Consider the following 25418-nt stretch of genomic DNA (forward strand, 5'->3'; position numbering starts at 1 on the left):
AGGTTCAGAACAGCAGATCATATTGATTCACAAAGCTCTCCTCACAAGTGTTATTTCTAATTAAGAAGTCTTTTTAGACTACCAGATTTTGGAAGTTACTGCAATGTCTGTGGGGAAAAAACCCTTTATTTACCCTCTTAAAAAACCCTTAATTTTGCTATCTTACTAAGTAATTTGTTATTTTCATCCCAGGTATCAGAAGATTCTAAATGCATACGTGCTCTAGTTGTTAAGCCAGAAGGGGACCACTGACACTTGTTCTGTTCCCATAAAACCAAAGTAAAAAATATAACCAATAACCTAGAGCTTCCGTGTTAAATTTTCTTAAAAAAAAAAAAAAAATAGACTGGCTGCTCCCAGGGCAATGGTGGCAAAGGGTACAATAAGAAATGTGTCCCTGGGGCGTCTGGGTGCCTCAGTTGGTTGAGCATGACTTGTGACTTGGGTTCTGGTCATGATCCCAGTGTCCTAGGATCAAGACCCATGTTGGGTTCCCTGCTCAGCAAGGTGTCTGCTAGTCTCTTTCCCTTTGCCCCTTCCCCAACTCGAGCTTGCTTGCTCTCTTCCTAATAATTAAAATATTTAAGGAAAAAGAAATGTGTCCCTGGAGCTGTACAACAGAGAGGCTCTGAGAAGAGGTCCCAGGGAACTGGAGGATAAGAATAGGAGAATTATCACTGTAAATCCCTCTGTCCTGTTTGAATTTTGACACATCTAAATACATCTAAATGTTATTACTTATTCACAGGTAATTAAAATTAAAAATTGTAAACCACCTTGGTGACTTGCAAATATCTAATCCTTCCTATTTAATCTTAAATTACTAAATCCAACTCTTCTTCCCCAACAAACCTGACTTCAGAAAGTCATCTTAACATCTCAAATTCTGCATTTTCAATAAAATACCAGCACTCCCACAATCACTAACCTGAGTTATTTTTATTGTAAGCCTCTTTAGAATGCACAGGATTAACAAAATGAGCTTAGTAGTTATGTGCAGGGTGTCTTAAAAAACACCGACCAACTACTTTATGTTTGCCTTGAAACGACGCAAATACTGAAGAGATCATTGTGCTTTCGTGTATCATCAATATTCAGTAGGTATTCAACAAATTCTTGAATGATTTGACATGACAGCCATAAAAATAAATCTTCTGCCAATTCTGGCAATGCAATTTAATTTACCAAATGGAAAACATTAGGTACAAAATAAGACCATTAGAAAGAGCCCAGGTGGCTCAGTTAAGCTTCTGCCTTCAACTCAGGTCATGATCCCAGGGTTCTGGGATCAAGCCTTTGCTCAGTGGGAAGCCTGCTTCTCCCTCTGCCTGCTGCTCCCCTGCTTGTGTGCTCTCTCTCTGACAAATAAATTAAAAAAAAAAAAAAAATAGCCTAAGTATTGAGAAAGGTAAAATAAAGTACATCTCGTCAATAAAATATAATGTAATTAAAAATTAAAAACATTGAATATGAAGATAAAACAGCAATGGTAAAAAATGTTTATGATAATATAAGCAGAAGTGGGAAAAATTGGGGCACAAACTATATTGGGGGTGCCTGGGTGGCTCAGTGGGTTAAGCCTCTGCCTTTGGCTCAGGTCATGATCCCAGGGTCCTGGGATCAAGCCCCGAATCAGGCTCTCTGCTCAGTGGGAGCCTGCTTCCTCCTCTCTCTCTGCCTGCCTCTCTGCCTGCTTATGATCTTTGTCTGTCAAATAAATAAATAAAATCTTTAAAAAAAAAACTATATTGGGATTTATGATTTTTTTTTTAAATATTTATGTATTCATTTTAGAGAGAGAGAGATAGAGAACATGTGCACACAAGTTGGGGGAAAGGCAGAGGGAGAGAATCCTCAAGCAGATTCTCCACTGAGCCAGAAACCCAATGCCAGAACCCGAAGCATGACTCAATCCTACGGCCTATGAGATTATGACCCGACCTTTAACTGACTGAGCCATCTAGGCACCTCTACAACTATGACCTTAAAAAAAAGGACTAATGTAAGAGTCCGCCATATAAAATGATTCCATTTGGGGCACCTGGGTGGCTCAGTTGGTTGGATGACTGCCTTCGGCTCAGGTCATGATCCTGGAGTCCCAGGATCGAGTCCCACATCGGGCTCTTGGCTCCATGGGGAGTCTGCTTCTCCCTCTGACCTTCTCCTCACTCATGTTCTCTCTCACTGTCTCTCTCTCAAATAAATAAAATCTTTAAAAAAAATAAATAAAATGATTCCATTTATATAAAGTTCATGGAGGACCTGGGCAGCTCAGTTGGCTAAATACCCAACTCTTGGTTTCAAGCTCAGATCATATTTCAGGGTCTTGAGATGGAACCCAGTGTCCAGCTCTATGCTTAGTGCAGTTTGCTTTGGATGATCTTTCCCTTCTCCCTCTGCCCCTCCCCCACCCACATGCACTCTCTCTCTTAAAATCTTAAAAATAAATAAATAAGTAAAATGAAAATAAAGTTCAAAAACAGGCAAAACTAATCCATAATGTTTGAAGGACATTAATCGCTTCTGAAATGAGGAGGGATAGTAACTAGTAGGAGAATCCAGGAGAGTTACTAGGGACATAGTCATGTTGTTTCTTGATCTGTTGTTACACCAAAGTGTTGCTCACTTTGTGAAAATCCACTAAGCTGCACACTTAGGATTTGTGCTCTTATGGACATTATACTTCACTGAAAAATCTTAAAACTCCTATCGAGAACTAAAGATAAAAATAAAATATACCCAAATGCTAATCATATTCAGGTGGCAGGATTGAATATGATTGAATCCATATAGTCAAAGCAGTAGCTTCTCAGATGCCATCCCTTGTTTAACCTAGCACATCCCATTTCCAACTTTTTCTTTCATTTCCTGAATTTTAGAGATTTTCGGAAATACATGCTTAGGCACCCTTAAATCGTTTCTAAAATAATTAAGAGTAAGTGCTTCCTATGTACTAGACCTTCTTCAAAGTACTTAATGTATCTATATTAAATCATCTAGTCTTTGTAACAACCCTATTAAGAGGTTATTATTGTCATTTTAAAAAAAAACTACAACACTAAGGTTAAGTAACTTAATCAAGATGAACACAGCTAATAACTGGAAGAGCCATAATTTGAACCAAGATACCCAAGCTCCCAAGTTCATGGTTTGAAACACTATCCATCCATCTTCATAATAAAACCTTATTTTTTTTATAGTGGAAAAAACAGTAATTAATAAGCTAATTTATTCTATCAATCTGAGTCATTACTACTGTACTACTACGTAGGTAGCTCTCTGCGCAGTCGGATGCTAAAATATAGGAGCAAATTTGCATATTAGAGTAAGTGGCATAATCCTGGAGTAATTAGAAGTTACTTAAAGCTTATAGGAGCATACATGAGAAATATACCTCTCTTCTATTCTGTTCTTATCCAGCAGAGGCTGCTTAATCCACTGGTTGACCAGTCTTTGTCCCTGAGGGGTTTTGCATTTATTCAGCAGTGCAGCCAGAGACTGAGAGCCAGTAGTATCTTCAACAGAACCCTAGCAAACAAAAAACAAAGCAGGAAGAATGGCGTGCCCATTAGTAAAAACCTTACTGTGCCGTGAAAAAGAATTAAAGAATTTTAGAAATAAGAACACTAGTATTCTTCAACTACTAAATGAGAAATTTGCACAAAGGTTCCTCTTCTTCAGCTGGGTCACTGTCAGGCTGGATGTCAGTCTATACTGCAGCACCTGAGTATTTTGAATCCATATAGTCAAAGCAGTAGCTTCTCAGATGCCATCCCTTGTTTAACCTAGCACATCCCATTTCCATTCTTTTATGACCTCCAAAGTATGGTGACCTCACTTTAAATACTGTCCCATTTTGGGACGCCTGGGTGGCGCAGTCAGTTATGTGTCTACCTTCAGCTCAGGTCATGATCTCAGAGTCCTGGGACCGAGTCCTGCATCAGGCCCCCTGCTCAGCGGGCAATCTGCTAGAAATTCTTTGTGCTTCTCCCTCTGCCCTGCTTGTGCTCATGCTCGTGTGCTCTCTCTCATGTAAATAAATAAAAATCTTAAAAAACAAAGTCCCATTTTGTCATTCTAACCCATCTCTGGGGAACTGGGACTAAAGGCCAGAAAAAGCCCGTTGAAAGTCTTGGATAAAGCAAACCAGTGATCACTTGAACATGGCACGTTAGAGTCCCCCAGTTGGGTGGAAGCCTAGCCTATGTCTCACAGTGCTTTAAAATGTATTTATGTGTGTATAAATGCATGATACATATTCACATGTGTTGCCACGGCCATATGTTGACAGCCAAAATAACTGGCACACAGGGTCCATGAAAGGAAATGGAAGTCTTTCTGGTGGCTATTAAAGCAAAGCAAAGAAATAAACATTTTTTCTAAAAAACAAAAAAACCCTCTTCCTAAAATCAAATTTTCAACCATTAATCTATATTTTCCGTAGTGTATTTTCCATAAACCAAAACCACTTAATAATACTACAGTTCTAGACATAAACTTCTTAAACTGTAATTTTTAAAAAACTGCTGTGATAAAACCAGTCATAAACCCAGGACAAATACTACTTATACAGGTGGCAACTAGCAAAATTTTAAAAACTGCTTATCTAACTATAATATTTTAAAATATTTAAGTTCCTTAACAGTATTCTTCAGTATACAACAAAGGAAACATCTTATAACCATCAAAAAAAAAATTTTTTTTTAACATTTTGTTTATTTACCTGACAGAGATCACAAGTAGGCAGAGGCAGGCAGAGAGAGAGGGAGAAGCAGACTCCCCGCTGAGCAGAGAGCTCAATGTGGGGCTGGATCCCAGGACCCTGAGATCACAACCCAAAGTGAAGGCAGAGGCTTAATTAATCCACTGAGCCACTCAGGCACCCCTACCACTCAATATTTTTAATCCACGTGTTTTGTTTGTTTGTTTTACCTGGAAAAGGTTAAGGGCTCTGACTGCTGCAATATCCAACTTCATGTACTGGCTGAAGTCAAACATAGTCAGTTCAAACTGTCCGAAGTTCGATTCATCTGATAGGAGATCTAAAAACTTGATTACTGCAGACAATGATGAAGCTGCAACCTAAGATTAAGAATTTAAAATAAAAGATTCTATCACTAGAATCCTAGAGATTAAAAAAAAGAAGGCAAAATGGAAATAAATTCTAAACATGATCATTTTCCTTGGTCTTCCTTCCCAATCTAAATCAAGAAAACGAGAAGAGTTTAAATAAATCTCGCTTAAGATTAGAAAACGACTTTTAGAAAGTGAAAATTTACTTTAACAGTAGCAATATTTACAATACCCGAAAGCAGAAATGACTCAAATGTTTACCAAGTGTGGTAAGTTCACCCCTATGGTATACTGCACAAAAAAGCATATAAGCACCAACAATCCAGAGACACATGACAATATGGATAAATCTCACAAACATAATACTAAACAAAAGAAAACCAGCACAAAAGGCTACAAACTACATGATTCCATTAATATAGACTATTAAAAACAGGCCAAACAAATCTGTGCTGTAAGAGTTGAGAACCAGGGTTATCCTTGGTAGGGTAATGACTAGAAGGAAGCATAAAAAGGTCACTGAGGTACTGGTACTATCTTGTCTCATGGACACTGATTATTTGAGTATTTGCAATTTATGATAATTCCATTTATACACTTACGATATATGCATTTTCCTACACGTGTATTTAATAGGAAGTTTCAGGGTACCTGGGTGGTTCAGTCAGTTTAAATGCCTGACTCTTAATTTTGGCTCAGATCATGATCTCAGGGTCCTGAGATTGGGCTCAGTGGGGTTCTACATGGGGTTCTACACTCGGCGTGGAGTCTGCTGAGATTCTGCCTTTCTATCTGCCCCTCTCCCCATCAGAGCACCCCTTCTCTAAATAAATGAAATCTTTTGAAAGTAAATAAGTATAATAAACTGTCTGTTATTACTGTAACATAAGAAGTTTCAGGACATTAAACTGATAGCCCAAAGACAAATCCTACATATTAAAGTATACTTAAGGCTCAGTCAGTTAAGCATCTGCCATCAGCTCAGGTCATGATCTCAGGGTCCTGGGATGGAGCCCCGCATTGCACCCCACATCACATCACCCAGCACACTGCATCTCACTGGGCTCCCAGCTCAGTGGGGATTCGGTTTCTCCCTTACCCTCTGCCCCTCCCCCATTTGTTCTCTCTCTGTGCCAAATAAATAAATAAAATCTTTAAAAATAATAAAATGGGGCGTCTGGGTGGCTCAGTGGGTGGCCTCTGCCTTTGGCTCAAGTCATAATCTCAGGGTCCTGGGATCAAGTTCCACATCAGATCAGGCTCTCTGCTCAGCGGGGAGCCTGCTTCCCGCCCCATCTCTCTCTCTGCCTGCCTCTCTGCCTACTTGTGATCTGTCAAATAAATAAGTAAAATCTTTTTTAAAAAATTAAAAAATAATAATTAAGTAAAATATACTTGGTATTAGATTGTGAATTGTAATTTATTTTCCCTAATCGAAAACAGTCATCTATGTGTTCTTACCAAACTCCAGCAAATGCCTAAGACTGTCAGAATTTCCTGCAATGTCACCACACAGATAAAAACACTTGTTAGTAACCCTAGGAGTTTCTTTATATTTTCAAGAAGTACGTTTCTAATACCAGTATTACTACTTATACATACTGGCTTTTGATTTTGCCACACACACAAACATTCAAATAATTACTTAAGTTTATAAGAATCAAACTATTACACAACAGTAAATCACTACAAAATCCCGTATCATTAATAGTCCAAGTTCATTCTAGTTCTAACTCTACTTTCAGAATTCTAAGTCATAAAGCTTGTTCTTTTATTTATTCTTTTTTTAAAAGATTTTATTTATTTGACAGAGAGAAAGATCACAAGTAGGCAGAGAGGCAGGCAGAGAGAGAGGAGGGAAGCAGACTCCCTGCTGAGCAGAGAGCCTGATTCGGGGCTTTATCCCAGGACCCTGAGATCATGACCTTAGCCGAAGGCAGAGGCTTAACCCACTGAGCCACCCAGGTCCCAAGCTTGTTCTTTTTAAAGCATACAATAGAATTTTTCATTTTACTTATCAGGGATCCACCAAATTATCATGTAAGAGCTTCCAAAGTATTTTTAAATACATAAGAGTACATCTCAAACCATACCCACCCCAAAGATATGAACAAAGAAACACTTCAACCACTGAAAATTCTCTAAGAAATTACATTATTTCCATATTCATTTTTACCACTAAACATACATAACTAGTGCTATTCTTTTAGCCTGTTTAAATGTAATATTTATTATGCGCTACATACTATATTTACTTTCACCCTTATTACTTCCTCATCTTCGTAACAATCCTTTAAGATTATCTATTTAACAAACAATGAAACTGCCTCTCAAAAAAGTGAAGTAATTATAATTAATTAAAGAACCCAGAACTTGTACATTATAATGCTGCGATAGGTCTCTTTTCCCTCCTACAACCACTATACTATCTCGTCCATGTAAGAGACAGGATCAGGCTCTTTCCTGTGAAATCAATAAAACTCTTTCTTGTCCCCAAAGACATATGTGTATAAATATAATGTGATTATATTTAAGACTGTTTTAATTTTTCTAGTAATTTCCTTAAGTTTTTCACAAGCTTCCTCACGGTAAAAATAAACTTAGTATCAATGATCCATAGTTTAGACTTTGAGAGAGATGAAACAAGTAGCCTTCTAAAAGTCATGATTATAATTTATACAATTTATATGTAAGAGTAAATTTGTATTTTAATCCACATACCTGATTCTCCATTTCTGGCAAGACAGCACTATTCACCTGCTCTCCCTTTTTGCCTTTCAACAACCGGTTGAGGTCCTGATAGATATCTTTTGTCAAAAAATCAGCTCTTTTTCTTTCTGTGATCAGAATTCCTCCTCTCTGAATAACCTATTTTACAAGAAATAATTTAAATTACTTCAAGTAAAGGATTTTTAAAAAAATATTTTATTTATTTATTTGACAGACAGAGATCACAAGTAGGCAGAGAGGCAGGCAGAGAGAGAGGAGGAAGCAGGCTCTCCGCTGAGCAGAGAGCCCAATGTAGGACTCGATCCCAGGACCCTGGGATCATGACCTGAGCCGAAAGCAGAGGCTTTAACCCACTGAGCCACCCAGGCGCCCCAAGAAAAGGATTTTTTTAAAAATAAGAAAAAACTGGGCGCCTGGGTGGCTCAGTGGGCTAAAGCCTCTGCCTTCGGCTCAGGTCATGATCCCAGGATCCTGGGATCAAGTCCCACATTGGGCTCCGTGCTCAGCAGGGAGCCTGCTTCCTCCTCCTCCTCCTCTCTCTCTCTCTCTGCCTACTTGTGATCTCTGTCAAATAAATAAATGAAATCTTTAAAAAAATAAAAAAATAAAAATAAGAAAAAACGATATACCATAATTACAGTAACAACAGCTTAACCAATTATTAGCCCACATTAAGTTTTTATATAATGTGAAAGATACTTGTAATTTATAAACATGTATTTTTAAAATCTATGTTTCCATGACAATTTAAAATTATTTTCACATAAAGCTTTCAAAAAATAGTTTCCAACAGTAAAAACTCTAAACAAAATAAGTAATTGTGGAAAGTTGCTTAAATACTAACCTATGCTAACAATGCCCATCATAGTTTTACTCTTTCCCAAGCAGTTCCTATGGCATTTGAAGCCCATAAAAAGAAAAAAGATACCTAAATAAAGCATACACTTACCCAAACAATACAATCAGAATTTTTAAAAAAGACTCAGTAAAAGAGACTAAAAGTTCCACTTGAACTATCAAAAAATAACCCTGAAGCTTTACATCTTACTTATTTGATAGACCCATAGTGTCCTCAAAGATAGAAAGTTTCTGTGAAAGATAAACATCAAGATTATCCTGAAAATACCTTACTGTACTTAGATAAAAAAAAAGTTGAGTTCTGAATTATTTTTTTTCTTTAAATAAAGGTGTTTGTTATGTTAATGAGTCTTTCATAGGCTTAGATTCTCCTCCATCACTAACTTGATTCCCTTACCTGCCTCAGTTTTCCCATGTCTCCAGCAGTCTCTCCTCCTGGTAGAACACATTCCTTTGGTCCAATCTGAATCAGGAGAGCCTCCAAGTTGGAGAACTGATCATTATCAGGGAACTCACAAAGTCCTAGCTTCCTCTGTATGGAGTCAACATACCCAACTCCGACCTGTCTTTGGCCATCAACTGTAGACATTTTAATACCCACAACACCAATGGAAGCTGACATATCATTGTTACCAAAGAGAATGTCTTCGAACTGCGAAAGATTGCCTGGAGAAGCCTTAACAAAAATAAAGAAAAATTTTCAGAACTGTTGAACGTACTTAAAATTTTACTAACAAACAAACATTACCCAACCTTGACCAATTTCATTAACAAAATGTTCTCTTAGAAAAACTGTTTATAACAATATATTCTAATTATTCTTATCTCATTTTCTATAAAGTATCCTCCCTGTTTTTTCCAATTATTTTCAGGACATTTGATCAGATCTAAAAATAAATTTATTCGAACAGATTTTCAGGGTGCCTGGGTGGCTCAGTGGGTTAAAGCCTCTGCCTTCGGCTCAGGTCGTGATCCCAGGGTCCTGGGATTGAGCCCTACATCTGGCTCTCTGCTCATCAGGGAGCCTGCTTCCCCTCCTCTCTCTCTGCCTGCCTCTTTACCTACCTGTGATCTCTCTGTCAAATAAATAAATATAATTTTTAAAAAAAGAACAAATTTTCAATTTGAAATCCCGCATCTGGATTATACACACTATCATTTAGGTGTCCAAAGTTCCTGAAGGTTTTTATCAGTATGATCATGATAAAATTTATTTTTCTACAATACGAATCTAAATATTTTAAAACTATGGATTGTTGATTAAAATCTGGATCAAAATCAAATGGAGGGGGGCACTGCTGGCTCAGTCAGAAGAGCATGGGACTCTTGATGTCAGGTCATGAGTCTGCGTCCCATGTTGGGTACAGAGATGACTAAATCTTTATTTATTTTTGAAGATTTTATTTATTTATTTAACAGACAGAGATCATGAGTAGACAGAGAGGCAGGCAGAGAGAGAGGGGGAAACAGGCTCCCTGCTGAGGAGAGAGCCCAATGTGGGGCTCAATACCAGGACCCTGGGATCATAACCTGAGCCGAAGACCAAGGCTTTAACCCACTGAGCCACCCAGGCGCCGTGACTTAGAATCTTTAAAAAAAATATACATATATTTTATTTATTAGTATTATTTAAAGGTAGGCTCCATGGCCATATGGGGTTTGAACTCACGATCCTGAGGATCAAGAGTCACATGCTGTACCAACAGAGCCAGCCAGGCCCTCTTTAAATTTTTTTAAAAAATGAAATGGAGAAAGCATCTTGCATTCAAATTTTAAAAGCACTGATTCAATTCCAAATCTAAACATCATATTTTTACATATATACTTTGGATTTGTACAGATTAGGAAACACACCCTTAAAAAAGTCTCTGAACCAGTACCTAATAAAATTGTGTTCTTGAGGGTCTTTGAAAATGATAAAGACTGGTAATCTGTGAACTAGATGGTATCCAAGGTCTTTTCCTGCTCTGAACATACCACTGAGAACATGCAAAAGAAATCAATCATAGAAATCAACTATTTTAAATATCACTAATACTTTATTATAGACTCAATAAGCTAAAAAAATGTAAAGATAAATCAGTTTATGCAGTTTTAGATCCGAACTTAAAATGTCAGGATGAAGATAACACCTTTTTAATCTGACAAAGATATATATTTGAAAAAACATCCCCCTGACCTAAAATGTAAGCATTAAGAATTCATCTTTAAGGATCTGGATATAGTATAGCATCATAAGGTGTGATGGGCTGATAATCATGGTAATCTCTTGTACACTTAGGAGTCCACATTTTGGTGTTAACTAATTGAGCTCTATGAAGAATGAAATAGAAAACATCACTTTGTGGTGATTTCTATTAAAATCTTTCTATTAATTTTCTATTAAAATCTTTCAAGACCTAGGCTAACACTCTAAGTAAAAGCCCCACTGTTCTCAGTAAAACACCAATGAAAATCCCCAGGGAACTCTATAATGTACAATGCTATATTCTCCCAGATATTATCTTCAGTAAATGTCTACATTTACAAAGGCTGGCAGGGGGAGGAGGACACACTATGAAACAAGAATTGAACAAAATTATGTTTGGGGTAGTACCAAGATCAAATGTTAAAGGATTCTATTAAACCTCATAAGGGGAAAAAAAAAAAAAAATCACAGGACTTTCAAGTTGGAAAGCATCCAAAAAAACCTAATTTTACTGTTTATAGAGAAACAGATACAGGAGAAGGTTGGGAAATCTGCCAAGGACACCCAGAGAGACAAGAGAAGAAAATAAAGAATAGATGCTGACTGTAAGCCCAGGGCACGGTCACCCTTATCAGACATTTATTCCCTTTCAAGAATAAATCTTGCTCCCCAACAACATTCTGCCATTAATTTATTCCAGTATTTATTTAGAACTTACTCCCCACAGGCACCGCAGTTGAACAACCAAAAACAGGACCTTAGAGACTAACAACGAAGTTAGTCATTATAGCAAACAAAACAGCACTACTATCTCCACGAATGCATAAAATACACACGTCAATAAGCCTTTCTAGGGACACCAAGGAATAGGATTACCATTAAACAAAGTTCCTAACTTATAAAAAATTACACATTTAATGGAAGAGAAAAGCATATAGAAAGATACAAAGACATTACAAATGTGTACAAGTGAGGGGCTCCTGGCTGGCACATGACTCAATCTCGGAATTGTAAATTCAAACTCCACACTGGGAGTAGAAATTACTTTAAATAAATAAATAAAGCTTTAAAAAAAGAGAAAATTTGAGAAAAAAGGGGAGGGCACACACATGGGTGGCTGATCCTGTTAAGCTTGGGACTCGACTTCCATTCACATCAAGATCCCAAGGTAGCCTGGGGCTCCATGTTCAGCAGGTTGTCTGCTTGACATTCTTTCTCTCTGCCTCCTCCCTAATTTGCTATTGAGCATTTTCTCAAATAAATCATCAAAAAAAAATTAAAATAGGGTGCTTGCGTGGCTCAGTCTGTTAAATATCCTACTTGGTTTCAGCTCAGGTCATGACCTCAGGGTCCTAGGATGGAGCCCTGCATTAGGCTCCATGCTCAGTGTGGAGTCTACTTGAGACTGTTTCTCCCTCTGCCCCTCCTACTCACACTGTGTCTCTCTCTCAAATAAATAGAATCTTAAAAAACAATAATAAAAATTATAAAAATCTTTAAAAAGTGTGTAAATGAGGTATTTGGGATACAGTTAATCTGTGTGATACTACTTTAAAAACAAAATCAAATCTTTGTTTAATGCTGGTATTCAATTTTACATAAAATCTATTTTCTTATTTAGGTTTCAGGGATATTGACAAAGCTTCACGTATTCATACTCCTAATAAGGATTTACTGAATTTCTAAACTGCTATTAAACCATGATTTTAAAAACCACATGCTGAAGAATATTTCTCAAAGCATTTTATCACAACCTGATTAAAATATTAAAACACACAAGTGAAGTCCCTCACATCTTTATTTTTTCTACTCTTAAAAATAATAACCAAATTAAAGAGGAAGATAATTACCTTAAATGCCAAATACCAATCATTCTCCTTTGAGGCCTTATTTCCAGCTCTATTCTTATAAACTTCGACTCTGTACTGTCGAACTAGAAGAAGATCTCTTACAAAAGACTCAAAATTCATTTTACTAAGCACAACACTCTCCAAGGTCTTTGTTCCTAAAGAAAAATATTAAAAATACATATTACACATTTGCGGATTTAAAGTGGTTAAGTGTTCAGGTACCTAACACGATGGCGACCCCCCCCACCCCCCCAGCCAAGCTACATTCTTCTCTCAGTAATTCATTCCTTCAATAAACTGTTAAGTACTTACTACTCATCCCAGTTGAAGGGTATAAAAAGATGAATAGATGTAGCACCCAACCTTTTTCTGTGGAACCTATGCATCAAAATAAAAAATTAAAAAGATACAAAGATAGGAGCACCTGCAGTCAGTTAAGTGTCTGCCTTCAACTCAGGTCCTGTTCTGGGATCGTGGGATTGCAGGGCTCCCTGCTCAGCACGGAACATACTTCTCCCTTTCCTCCCCACTCATGTTCTCTCTTGCGATTTCTCTCAAATAAATAAATAAATAAAATCTTAAAAAAGAAGAAGAAGAAGAGGAGGAGGAGGAGGAAGAGGAAGAAAATAATACAAAGACAGAGGCGTTTGAGTGGCTCAGTTGGTTAAGTAAGTGTCTGCTTTCACCTTGGGCCATGATCCCAGGGTCCTGGGATTGAGCCTCATATCAAAGATAAAAAAGAGTAAATGCGTATCCAGCTAAACTTACTTGTCTTTTCTTATAATTAGTTTCTCAGAATTTTGAATAAAAATCTTATAACTATACAGTATTTATATGTAATTAAACTTTTCCTGAAAGGCCCATAAAAATGTATGTCATTATTCACTGCAAAATGTTCTGGGTAGGGGCGCCTGGGTGGCTCAGTGGGTTAAAGCCTCTGCCTTCGGCTCGGGTCATGATCTCAGGGTCCTGGGATCGAGCCCCACATCGGGCTCTCTGCTCAGTGGGGAGCCTGCTTCCTCCTCTCTCTCTGCCTGTCTCTCTGCCTCCTTGTGATCTCTGTCTGTCAAATAAATAAATAAAATCTTTAAAAAAAAAAAAAAAGTTCTAGGTAACGCAGGATAAAATTCAAAGGTTCAAAGAAGTACTGCAAAAAGAAGGACTTCCCTTTCACCAATGATCCCCTACATATCCAATTCACCAGCCAAGTGCTATCAGTTTATAAAATATATTCCCAAACACAAACTATACACATACAAGCATTACTTTGTTCCTCTCTTACATCAATAAGGACATACTACAAACACTGTTCTGTATCTTGGCTTTTTTTTTTTTTTTAACATTTGAATATATTTTGGAGGTTGTTCCATCATTACAATCAGCTTCTTTCTGTTTACAGCTGCAAACATTCCAATGACTCTGAGGATGTTCTATAATTTAATTAGTCTCTTACTGATGGACATACAGGTTGTTTCCAGTCTCTACTATTACAATAACGCTGCACAATCTTGTACATGCTTCACTCTCCAAACAGGTGAGCACATCTGTAAGACAAAGCCCCCAACTGGACTTTGTCAAAGAATGTGAGTGATTTTGATAAATACTGCCAGAATATTCTCCTTGATTGGCTGTGCACCATCATCCATTAAGTATGAGTACATCTATTTCCCCTCTCCAATTAACACAGTTTTCAAACTTTTGGTCTTTATTTTAGATCAATGGTTTTCAACTGGGAACAATCTCTTAGAAAAACTGTTTATAACAATATATTCTAATTATAACAATATATTCTAATTATTCTTATCTCATTTTCTATAAAGTATCCTCCCTGTTTTTTCCAATTATTTTCAGGACATTTGATCAGATCTAAAAATAAATTTATTCGAACAGATTTTCAGGGTGCCTGGGTGGCTCAGTGGGTTAAAGCCTCTGCCTTCGGCTCAGGTTGTGATCCCATGGTCCTGGGATTGAGCCCCGCATCGGGCTCTCTGCTCAGCAGGGAGCCTGCTTCCTCCTCTCTCTCTGCCTGCCTCTCTGCCTACTTGTGATCTCTGTCTGTCAAATAAATAAATAAATAAATAAATAAATGAAATTAAAATAAAATATAGTCAATCAGGGGCGCCTGGGTGGATCAGTGGGTTAAAGCCTCTGCCTTCGGCTCAGGTCATGATCCCAGGGTCCTGGGATCGAGCCCAGCACAGGGCTCTCTGGGCTCAGCAGGGAGCCTGCCTTCCTCCTCTCTCTCTCTGCCTACCTCTCTGCCTACTTGTGATCTCTATCGGTCAAATAAATAAATAAATAAAATCTTAAAAAGATAATAATAAAATAAAATACATTCAATCAGTTCAAACTTGGAGCAAAACACTATTTAGGACACCAATTTCAACTCAGTAAGTTTAACAGTCACATTTTCTTACAGACTTGAATACCATGTGACTGCTGTTTCTTTTTTTTGTTTTGTTTCTTTTTTTTTTTAAATATGGAACGCTTCACGAATTTGCGTGTCATCCTTGCGCAGGGGCCATGCTAATCTTCTCTGTATCGTTCCAATTTTAGTATATGTGCTGCCGAAGCGAGCACTGACTGCTGTTTCTTTAGGTTGCATTTAGACAGCAAGTTGCATGAGAATTATGTTTACTCTAGAATCCCATTCAACAAGGTCTGTACTCACGTTCTGAGGCATGGGCAAGACTGAAGGCCTCCAGCCTGCAACAGGCTCGTATCTCCCAACTAACACTCAGGATCAGAACCTCAGTGGAATGGTCAGCCCTATCTAAATTATTTCCTGGTTTTGCCTATAACTCTTACCATTTTGCCCGAGACTCTCCCAGTTTTAATACTGAAAGTTTGGTGTTCCAGAAGCCCCCACAGTCCCAAGCAAATGAGAATGATTGGTCAGCCTACCAACCCATCTAGTTAAATTCCCTGTGAGTAACATTATTCAAAAGATGAGACATCATAAAAATAAAAACAAGGGGGAAAAAAAACTTCAAGAAAAACAGCACAGGCACCAGGGTGGCTCAGTCAGTTAAGCGTCCAACTCTTGGTTTCTGCTGAGGTCATGATCTCATGGTCTTGAGATCAAGCCCCACGTTTGGTTCTGCGTGGAATCCACTAGAGATTCTCTCCCTTTGCCCCTCCTCCTATTAGTACAGACTCGCTCTCTAAAATAAATAAATCTTAAAAAAAAAAAAAAGCAGCAAACTAGAGTTAATATAAAATCAGAGAATTTCTCCCAAAGGTTCTGATAAACACCACTGTGAATTTTACCAGCAACTTCCAGTAAATACAATAGTGAGTTTCAAAAACAGTTTTTCATATCATCCTTTAAATTAAAAGGCAAAATGTAAAATCCAACTCAGCAAAAACAATTCTGAGAGGGGGAAAAAACAAGATTAGTCTGGTAAAATTCTGAAACAGGTCTTAAATCAAACCAGGATATGCCAGCCGAACTGTCTGCCCAGCACAGGGTTTTTCAAGTACTTGATATTGAATGCCATTACAGGACGAACAAGCACTCTCAGATCCACAAGCCCCACCCCTCCCTATTTACCCAACTACTTTGCACATCAATGTTATCTACCTGGGTCCAGAGCAAACTGGTCAAAACTTTCTACTGCCACTTTTTAAAAAAGAGATTTTATTTATTTATTTATTTGAGAGAGAGAGAGAAAGAGAGAGAGAGAGAATGAATATGAAAGGAGAGAGGTCAGCGGGAGAAGCAGACTCCCCACAGCACAGGAAGCCTATATGGGATTCGATCCTGAAAGTCCACGATCATGACCTGATCCGAAGGCAGTCGCTCAACCAACTGAGCCACCCAGGAGTCCCTCTACCCACAACACTTTGAACAGAAACAGAGTCACAACAGTGGTGATTTCTTAAGAGCTGGTGGAGTGGAGAGACAAGTGAGATGATTCCTCTCCCCCATGGCCTCCTCTACCTCTATTGCTAATAAGACAGTCCAGCCACCCAACTGCCAAAGTTATCCTGCGAAGTTACTATTTCTCTCAAAGGAGTTTTTGTGACACACTGGGTGGTGGTGCATTTTAAGTCTTATTTACTGATGATGAGCACCGAAAGTGCTAGTCTACGTTCCTGGTGAAGAGACTGGCATTGTATGCTTTATCTAACCTGCTGGGAAGTAAAACTGACGTGGTGTAAAATAAGAGAACAGGAACAGAAAGGTACCCAGCCTCCACCTAGGGTACAGCAGAAGGAATAGCCTCAGGTTCATGTAAGATTCTTCAAGAATAATTTGGAGCCCCCAACCTCATTGAAATGACAATTACTATGTGTCTGCTACATGTGGGCATCATGCTAGGGGCTAGAGTTCAGAGGAAGACACTGCTTAAAACACAGGTTCTACTAAGAGCTTTCAGTCTATTGGAATACACAGGCAACAGGTAGAATAAATGCTATGTCTAGGGTAAGAAGGCCCAAGAGCAGCGAATACCTAAGGGGTAGGGCAGCTAACCAGGCAGTCTTAACAGGGAAATCAAGAAAGGCTCCCAACAGGAGATGCTTTCTAAGCTGAATTATGACCAAAAAAAAAAAAGAGGTAAAACCCAAGTAATTTTCTTTTTCAGTGACTCAGAGTTCTTATCCATAAATTGGAGCTCGGTACTGACCCATCTCACAGGGCTTTTTAAAAATAATACTGTGATCATTAATGTTGAAGATTAAAAGTAGCTTAAAAGACGTAGTCTACCTGCCAGTAGAATGAACCAGAGGAGAGGAAACAGAAAGCCAACTCTGAAAGAGGGGATTGGGATCCAGACCACAGCAAAAGGCTCATCTCTTCACTGGCACAATAGGGAGGAAAGAATGGGTACAGATGAAATTAAAAAGTACAGGTAAAAGAAATAACCCAAATGTCTGTGAACTGGCAAATGGGTAAAAACAAAATATGATATATCCATACAATAGATTTTTTGGCAATAAAAAGAAATGAAGTACTGATAGGAGAGATGAACCTGAAAATATTAAGTGAAAGAAGTCAGTGAAGACCACATATTTTATGATTCCATTTTTTAAAAGATTTTATTTCTTTCTTTGAGATAGATACAGCAAGCAAACATGAGCAAGAAGGGGCAGAGGGAGAAGCACACTTTCCACTGAGCAGGGAGCCAGAAGCAGGACCTGGTCCCAAGACCCTGAGATCATGACCTGAGCCTGAGGCAGATGCTTAACAAACTGAGCCAACCAGGTGCCCTTAGGATTCCATTTTTATGCAATGTCCAGGGTAAGTGAAATCTAAATAGATGAGAGGTTAGTGGTTGCCCAGCATTGGGAGAATGAGGGGGCACGGCTGCGGGGGTGACTGCTAATGGGTACAGGGTTTCTTTTGGGGACAGACAAAAATGTTTTGAAAATTTACTGTGGGGGCACCTGGCTGGTTCAGTTGGTAGAACATCCATCTGACTCTTGATCTCAGGGTCTTGAGGTTAAGCCCACGTTGGGTGTAGAGATTACTTTAAAAACGAATATATAAATAAGTAAGATGTACTGTGGTGGGGCACCTGGGTGGCTCAGTCGGCTGAGCATCCAACTCTTAGCTCAGGTCTTGATCTCAGGGTGCTGAGTTCAAGACCCATGTGTGGCTTGGGCATGGAGCCTACTTTAAAAAAAAAAAATGTATTGCCATGATGGTTGCTTAACTTTGTGAATATACTAAAATCCACTGAATTATAAAACAGAACACTGAAATGTTTACATGTGTCAATCAAAAGTAAATGCATGAATCATACTGTATGTGAATAGTATCTCAACAAACCTGTTATATTATAAAAAGTATCCTTTTGGGGCGCCTGGGTGGCTCAGTGGATTAAAGCCTCTGCCTTTGGCTCAGGTCATGATCCCAGAACCCTGGGATCCAGCCCCACATCGGGCTCTCTGCTCAGGAGGGAGCCTGCTTCCTCCTCTCCCCCAGCCTGCCTCTCTGCCTACTTGTGATCTCTGTCAAATTAAAAAATAAAATCTTAAAAAAAAAAAAAAAAAAAAGATCCTTGAAGGCAGGAATTGAGAGCGTTCTAACAATTTGTCTTCTACAGTCAGAGACAAGTTTGACTGCTAAAGAATGTGGGAAAAGGTAGGAGGCTCTGAGATTTGCCTCAAGTGCAAGTGCACGTGACCCTCATCAGGTTATTTATAATTCATCAGGCCTTACAGTCCAGGTATAATTTACCAATCTAGGGTCATTTCTCAATAAGCAATGCTGCCTAGAAACATAACTAACCTTAATTTGATCAGGGTTACCAGGTGGAATAGAGAAGCACAGAAAAAGGTTTTGTTAACCCTTTACCTAAATGGTCTAATGTTGAAATGAAGGAAAATTCTTTCCAAGAAACAAGTATTCGCAGCCTCACACCAACATATATTATTTAAAAAGATGCTCAGTTACACTGCATCTTGTACAGTGAAAACCCCAAGACACCCACTTTGGGGATCTCCAAGACATTTTTGAGGACCTCCCTCTTTCACTTATTTCAGCCAATTTCTAGTAACAAATGATCAACCTTTTTTTTTTTTTTTTTTTCTAATTTTATTTATTTGACAGACAGAGATCACAAGTAGGCAGAAAGGCAGGCAGAGAGAGAGGGGAAACAGGCTCCCTGCTGAGCAGAGAGTCCAATGTGGGGCTCCATCCCAAGACCCTGAGATCATGACCTGAGCCGAAGGCAGAGGCTTTAACCCACTGAGCCACCCAGGTGCCCCATCAATCTTTTTCTAACTGTTATTATCCAGGGAGCCTGGGTGGCTCAGATTGTTAATCGTCTGCCTTCAGCTCAAGTCATGATCTCCTGGTCCCGGGATCCAGCCCCATTGTCCGGCTCCCAGCACAGCAGGGGAGTCTGCTTCTCCCTCTCCGCCTGCTTGTGCTCTATCTCAAATGAATAAATAAAATCTATAATTATTTAATTTAAAAAATTTCACTGTTACTATCCTACCCGAACATATAATAGGACAATCTTTTACCTAAAATGTGTTTGGCATAAATGTTTAACCTAAGAACTAGATGCTTAAGAATAACTCATATTTACTTGCTAATCTCTGAAAAGTTAAATTCACCGTTAACACCATTCTCAATATGAACAGGAAGTGACTAGATTATTCTTAGGAATGCACCCAGTAAACGCCTACATTTTAACTTTCAAGAGCAATGAAAGGAAAAATTGTTTTTTAAAAAGTCTATACTCCACTCGGGGGCACCTAGGTGGCTCAGTGGGTTAAAGCCTCTGCCTTCGGCTCAGGTCAAGATCCCGGGGTCCTGGGATCAAACCCCGCATCGGGCTCTCTGCTCAGCGGGGAGCCTGCTTCCCTTCCTCTCTCTCTACCTGCCTCTCTGCCTACTTGTGATCTCTGTCAAATAAATAAATAAAATCTTTAAAAAAAATAAAAAAATAAAAAGTCTATACTCCACTATATAAGATACTGGGTATTCATACTAAACTTCCTTCCCAGTAAATGGGTGTAAAGCTTAGCATCCATTATTCGTTTCATAATCTAAATTAGAAAAATAAAAACATTAGAATCATTAAGGGGCGCTTAAAAAAAATCAGTGATTCTATTTACAGAACCATGTAAGTATGTTTAGAACTTTTTACATCATTTTAAATGCTTAAATTATTCTAAGCTGCATAATACAAAAATAGGATAACTACATTTACTAGCCTTGAGTAACTTTAAAACCAGAAAGTGACTTAGACCATCATTAACTATGAAGCCATCCATCCCTCCCTATCTCTGGCTGGTCTTCATTGATCCTAACACCTCTCCTCTTGCCCCTTCTAACTGAGCCCCCATCTTACAGCCAAACATCCAACACACCTCTCCACCTTTACTTAAGTCATCCAACTTCTGGGCCTACAGCATAAAATTTCAACTCAGCACAACGGAAAAAAAGCCTTGGATCCTCTGACCCCACCCACCTGGGCCACCCTCCTCCCGGTTTTCTGTTCCAGGGACACCAATCTGCCTTTTTTCAGACCCTCTCCACAGCGAAAGCCTAGTCCTTCAAGACGCAAGAGAAATTTATTCTCATCCAGTGCTGCTTCTGTGGTCTCCAATCGTTGCCATTCCTGCTTTTCTAGGCCTCTTCAACAACTTGCTATGGAGCACACACTTCCACAGTTCTTCACTTTCAATAACTGATTATTTCTGCCTTGCTCTCCACTAGAGTGAGCTCTGTGAAGGCAGATACTGTCTTTCCCAGTGTCCATAACCCTCTCTGACACAGCAACACTCAATAAATTTTTGCCAGATAAATGAAACATTAACATTCCATCTGCATGTGGTAAAGGCAGGACTAGAACCCACGTCTCCTCACTACACCCTCCCCCTCACTCCGTTATGATGGAAGAATGCTCCATCACAACAGTGCCGGGGAGTTAAGCAATCAACACGAAACCTCTAGGACGTCTAGCTCACATAGTGTGAAAAGTCTGCAGCCTTACAAGGAGAGATAATGCGAGAGACATGGGGCTGGATTACGGAGGGCACGCACAGCCGAGCTGAGGCCAAGACAAACGTGCCTTGTCCAAAGTCACAGATGTTAAGTGGAGGCGCCGCGACGCGAATCCAAGAATTGTGGCTCCAAGTCCGAGGTCCTGACCCCTTGACACTGCTGCCTATCAATAGCAACCCGTTCGAGATCCCGGCACTGATCCAGAGTTAAGTGGAGGGTGGGCAAAACCACACCGACGACATGAAATGTTCTCCCAAGCCCCCTTCTATTTTAAATCTCACTCCTGGGACGGAGTTTGCGGGGAGATCTACAGGGCCAAGGCGGGGCCGCGGGCAGACACCCATGCGACCGCTGTGCAATTAAAAAAATAAATAAATAAACTAATGTATTAAAACGCCGGGCAGAGGGGACGTTCCTTCCTTGTCTCCAGTTAGTCAGGTCTGGGGCCGCTGCAGAGGGACCGACTCAAGGGCGGAGGCGGGGCAGGGGCGGATGGCGCCCCACTTGGCCGAGGCAGCGGCCAGAAGAAGCGCCATCCCTGGGAGGCAGCGACGTCCCCGCCCCCGTAACTCCTTGCCCTAGAGTCCGCTCGCTGCCCACCGCCCGAGGGGAGCCCGCGCAGCCCCTGCCCTCACCTGCCGGCCCTATGTACTTGACTACCCCCTGGGTCTTGAACACTTCTCGGGCGGCCAGCAGGGCGTCCTCGTGGTGCGCCGTGTAGAAATCGCCCCGGTCGAAGAGGCGCACCGTGGTGGTCGGCTTCTCCGGCATGGCCTGGAAGAAGCGCACGAAGCCGACCTCGGACGCGCTCTCCAGCTGCAGCGTCTCCTTCGGCTGCACCGCCATTTCGGAACCTCTCCGCTGACTGCCAAAAGGAACTGCACGACCCCGCACCCCCTAAGCTGTTTCCCGCCTCCCTTCCCTCCCTCCCGTGCGGCGTCCGGCCTTTGCTGAGACGCCCAATCAGCACCCACCGCAGCTTTTTGGTGGGTGGGAGTCCGCCGCGGTAGCCAATCATAAGCGGACGCGGCCCAGCTTCCCGCGCACGCTGACGACTCTTGCCTACTGCGCATGCGTAAACCTAGGTCGCGCGCCGACCCTGGCAGACAGCCATCCTGAAAAGATTTCAGGTCCAGGTGCTGCTTTCTGCTGCGCTCGCGTGAAATCTGGGTGGATGAATAGTTAGGGAAGGCGGCCAGGTGGGCCGTTCTGGCGGTTTTTAGTTTGTTATGTACCCAGAAGCATGAGAGTGAAAGCAGAAAGAAACTCGAGAACAAGGAAAAACTAGCCTTTCTCCCCATCCTACTACATTTTTTTTAGAAACTTCACCTCCTCTCTGAGCGCTAATGTACTGAATCGTTGAATCACTATATTGTACACCTGTAACAACACTACGTTCATGCAACGTGGGAGGTTTGGGGGGTAGGAAAAAAATAAATGAAACAAGATGGGATCGGGAGAGAGACAAACCGTGAGAAACTCAATCTCGCAGAACAAACAGGGTTGCTGGGGGGAGGGGGTTGGGAGAAGGGGGTGGAGTTATGGACATTGGGAGGGGTGTGTGCTGTGGCGAGTGCTGTGAAGTGTGTAAACCTGGCGAGTCACAGACCTGTACCCCTGAGGATAAAAATACATTGTTTATTAAAAAAAAATTGAAAATTAAAAAACTACACCCCTCTCTCCCTTTTCCTTGTTAAGCAAACTGACCAACATCAAAATTACAGGTTTTTCCATTGCCTCCTTATTGTTCTATACTAGCCACATTCTTGTTTCCTCCACTCCTTAAATGACTGATTGATTAAAAAACATGTGGCCTTCTATGTGCCACCCTCTTCTAGAATTTGAGGTTCACTAGTAATGTTCAGTTTACACTCAAATAAATGAATTCAGATGATACAGTAAGTAAATTTTTTTTTATTTTTTTATTTTTTTTAATTTTATTTATTTATCAGAGAGAGAGGGGGGGAGAGAGCGAGCACAGGCAGACAGAATGGCAGGCAGAGGCAGAGGGAGAAGCAGGCTCTCTGCTGAGCAAGGAGCCCGATGTGGGACTCGATCCCAGGATGCTGGGATCATGACCTGAGCCAAAGGCAGCTGCTTAACCAACTGAGCCACCCAGGCGTCCCGATACAGTAAGTAAATTAACAGTAGTAAACTGTTAGAAGATAACTGTATCGGTGAAAAAAAAGGATGAATTTTATTTATTTATTTATTTATTTATTTATTTTTAATATTGAGCAAAGACCTACAGGTCAGGATGTGTCCTGCAGTTACCTGCCTTAGGAATGGTATTGCACGCTCCTGTTTGGCTCACACTTACCCTGTGGAAGCGGCCCCAACCCTGACTCAGCAGCAGAATTACTGGGGAGTGGGAGTGGGAGGGCTTTCCAAAGGTATTCCTGGGCCCCATGCACATATAAAGGTTTGGAATTTCTGAAGGTGGGGTATTGGGATCTTTTTAAAAACTTCTCCCTGTGGGATGCCTGGGTGGCTCAGTGGGTTAAAGCCTCTGCCTTCAGTTCAGGTCACAGTCCCAGGGTCCTGGGATGGAATTCTGCACCGGGGCTCTCTGCTCAGCAGGGATCCTGCTTCTCCGCCTCTCTGCCTACTTGTGATCTCTGTCTGTCAAATAAATAAATAAAAATCTTAAAAAAAAAAAAAAATCCACTGAGTGGCTCAGCGGATTGGGCCTCTGCCTTCAGCTCAGGTCTGCTCCGCAGGAATCCTGCTTCTCCCTCTCTCTCTGCCTGCCTCTCTGCCTACCTGCGATGTATCTCTCTGTCAGATAAAAGAATTAGTGGTCAATGTATAATCCGGAGGCGCTTAGCTGTTAAAATACCCAGACAAAACCTTAGGAAAAAATAAATAAATACAAACCTCTCTGGGTAGGTCTGACAATCAGCTCAGTTCTGAAACCACTGGCCTGCAAGTGAAAATCCAAATACCTTGGGACACAGAGGAAGTTTGGATCATCTGACTTCAGACCACTTTCCAACAGACTTACATCCCCCACAGCCGGCAGTACTCCCCGCCTCACTGCAGCTCTGGAATCTGGGCCAGTAAATTCCCCTTCCCCAGCGCCTGGCTGTCTCAATCCATAGAGCACAAGACTACTTATCTCAGGGTCCTGGGTTCAAGCCCCACGCTGGGCTGAGAGCTTACCAAAAAATAATAATTATAATTAAAATAAATTCCCCTTCTCTTTTGACACTTGTAGCTCCAACACAAAATTGTCCCTCTTCTGGAATGGCCCTTTCCTGCTCTTCGTGTAGCAAATTGCTAGTATTCATTCTTTCTTCAGGCCCAAAAGTATCCTCAGTCAAACCTGCCCAGTTCCTGCAGATATACTTAGTTGCATTATCCTCTGGAGTACCACCTTCTTCATATTCATATTACAACAAAATTTGCTGCATTGTTTTAGAAATACCTGTTCCGCTTCTTTGAGCACTTAGAGAAGCCACCAATGGGTGTTTATGTTTGTAGTTAATGATAATGGCTACTGTTCATCAGTATTCATTGACTATCAAGTGTTTTCCTTATTTTTACATGTGTTTACTGTTTTAATCTTTGAAACTCTAGGTATTACGTCCTATTGTTATACTTATTCTACAAATGAAGAAATGGAAACAGAGAGATATAAAGTCACTTGCCCAAGATTACAGAGTTAGCAATAAGTGATAGAGCTAGAGTTCTGTTTTGCTCCAGATTCTGTATGCTTACTCATCTGTGTGATATAGTTTTTTTAATGTTGGTATGTTGGTGGGGCCCAGAGCCGACAGCCAAGAAAGAATTCCTGAGACATCTTTGGTGCAAAAAGATTTTATTAAAACACAAGGACAGGACCTATGGGCAGAAAGAGCAGCTGCTCTCTGCCTGCTGCTTCCTGCTGCCCTGGGATTATGAGGGACAGCTGATTATATACCTTAGGGCTGAAGGGAGTAAAGATAAAGGAAGTTCTAAAAGGATTTTCATATGCTAAAGATTCAGGATCCCTTTGTCAAAGGACTGCAGGTAATAAGGGCATTTAATTTTATCTACATTTCCTTCTGCCTTTGTTTCCCACATCATGTAGACCATAAGGCCTGGCACCTATTGGGTGTGCAGGAAATGTTTGTAAATGAATGGGCTGTGGATCACAATAACTGCTTCTATATGAAAACTTGGCTTTGAGTGTCACCTCATCTCTCCCCCATTTCCCAGTTTGTGTCCTAAATAGTTCAGAGGGAAGCAGCATGGTAATAATAATAAGATC

General features: G+C 40.3%; 1 protein-coding gene across 2 annotated transcripts in view; it reads right to left on the reverse strand.

Annotated features, from left to right (window-relative positions):
- MSH2 (mutS homolog 2) overlaps positions 1-22118 on the reverse strand; it is a 76998-nt gene extending 54880 nt beyond the window's left edge. Inside the window, exons 1-6 of one of the 2 annotated variants that reach the window (XR_014315949.1) lie at positions 21802-22096; positions 12700-12854; positions 9059-9337; positions 7795-7941; positions 4933-5082; positions 3395-3528 (exon numbers count right to left, since the gene is read on the reverse strand). Coding sequence is in view for 1 of the 2 variants with exons in the window: in XM_082746785.1 (XP_082602911.1) it covers positions 3395-3528; positions 4933-5082; positions 7795-7941; positions 9059-9337; positions 12700-12854; positions 21802-22012 (1076 nt within the window). In the remaining variant the exon portion in view is untranslated. Of the gene's footprint in view, positions 1-3394; positions 3529-4932; positions 5083-7794; positions 7942-9058; positions 9338-12699; positions 12855-21801 lie in introns of both variants that reach the window. The other variant, XM_082746785.1, reaches the window with a different exon arrangement.
- Between the last annotated feature and the right edge of the window lie 3300 nt (positions 22119-25418).

This window comes from Mustela nivalis, assembly GCF_964662115.1.
Source record: "Mustela nivalis genome assembly, chromosome: 8".
Taxonomy (NCBI): Eukaryota; Metazoa; Chordata; class Mammalia; order Carnivora; family Mustelidae; genus Mustela; species Mustela nivalis.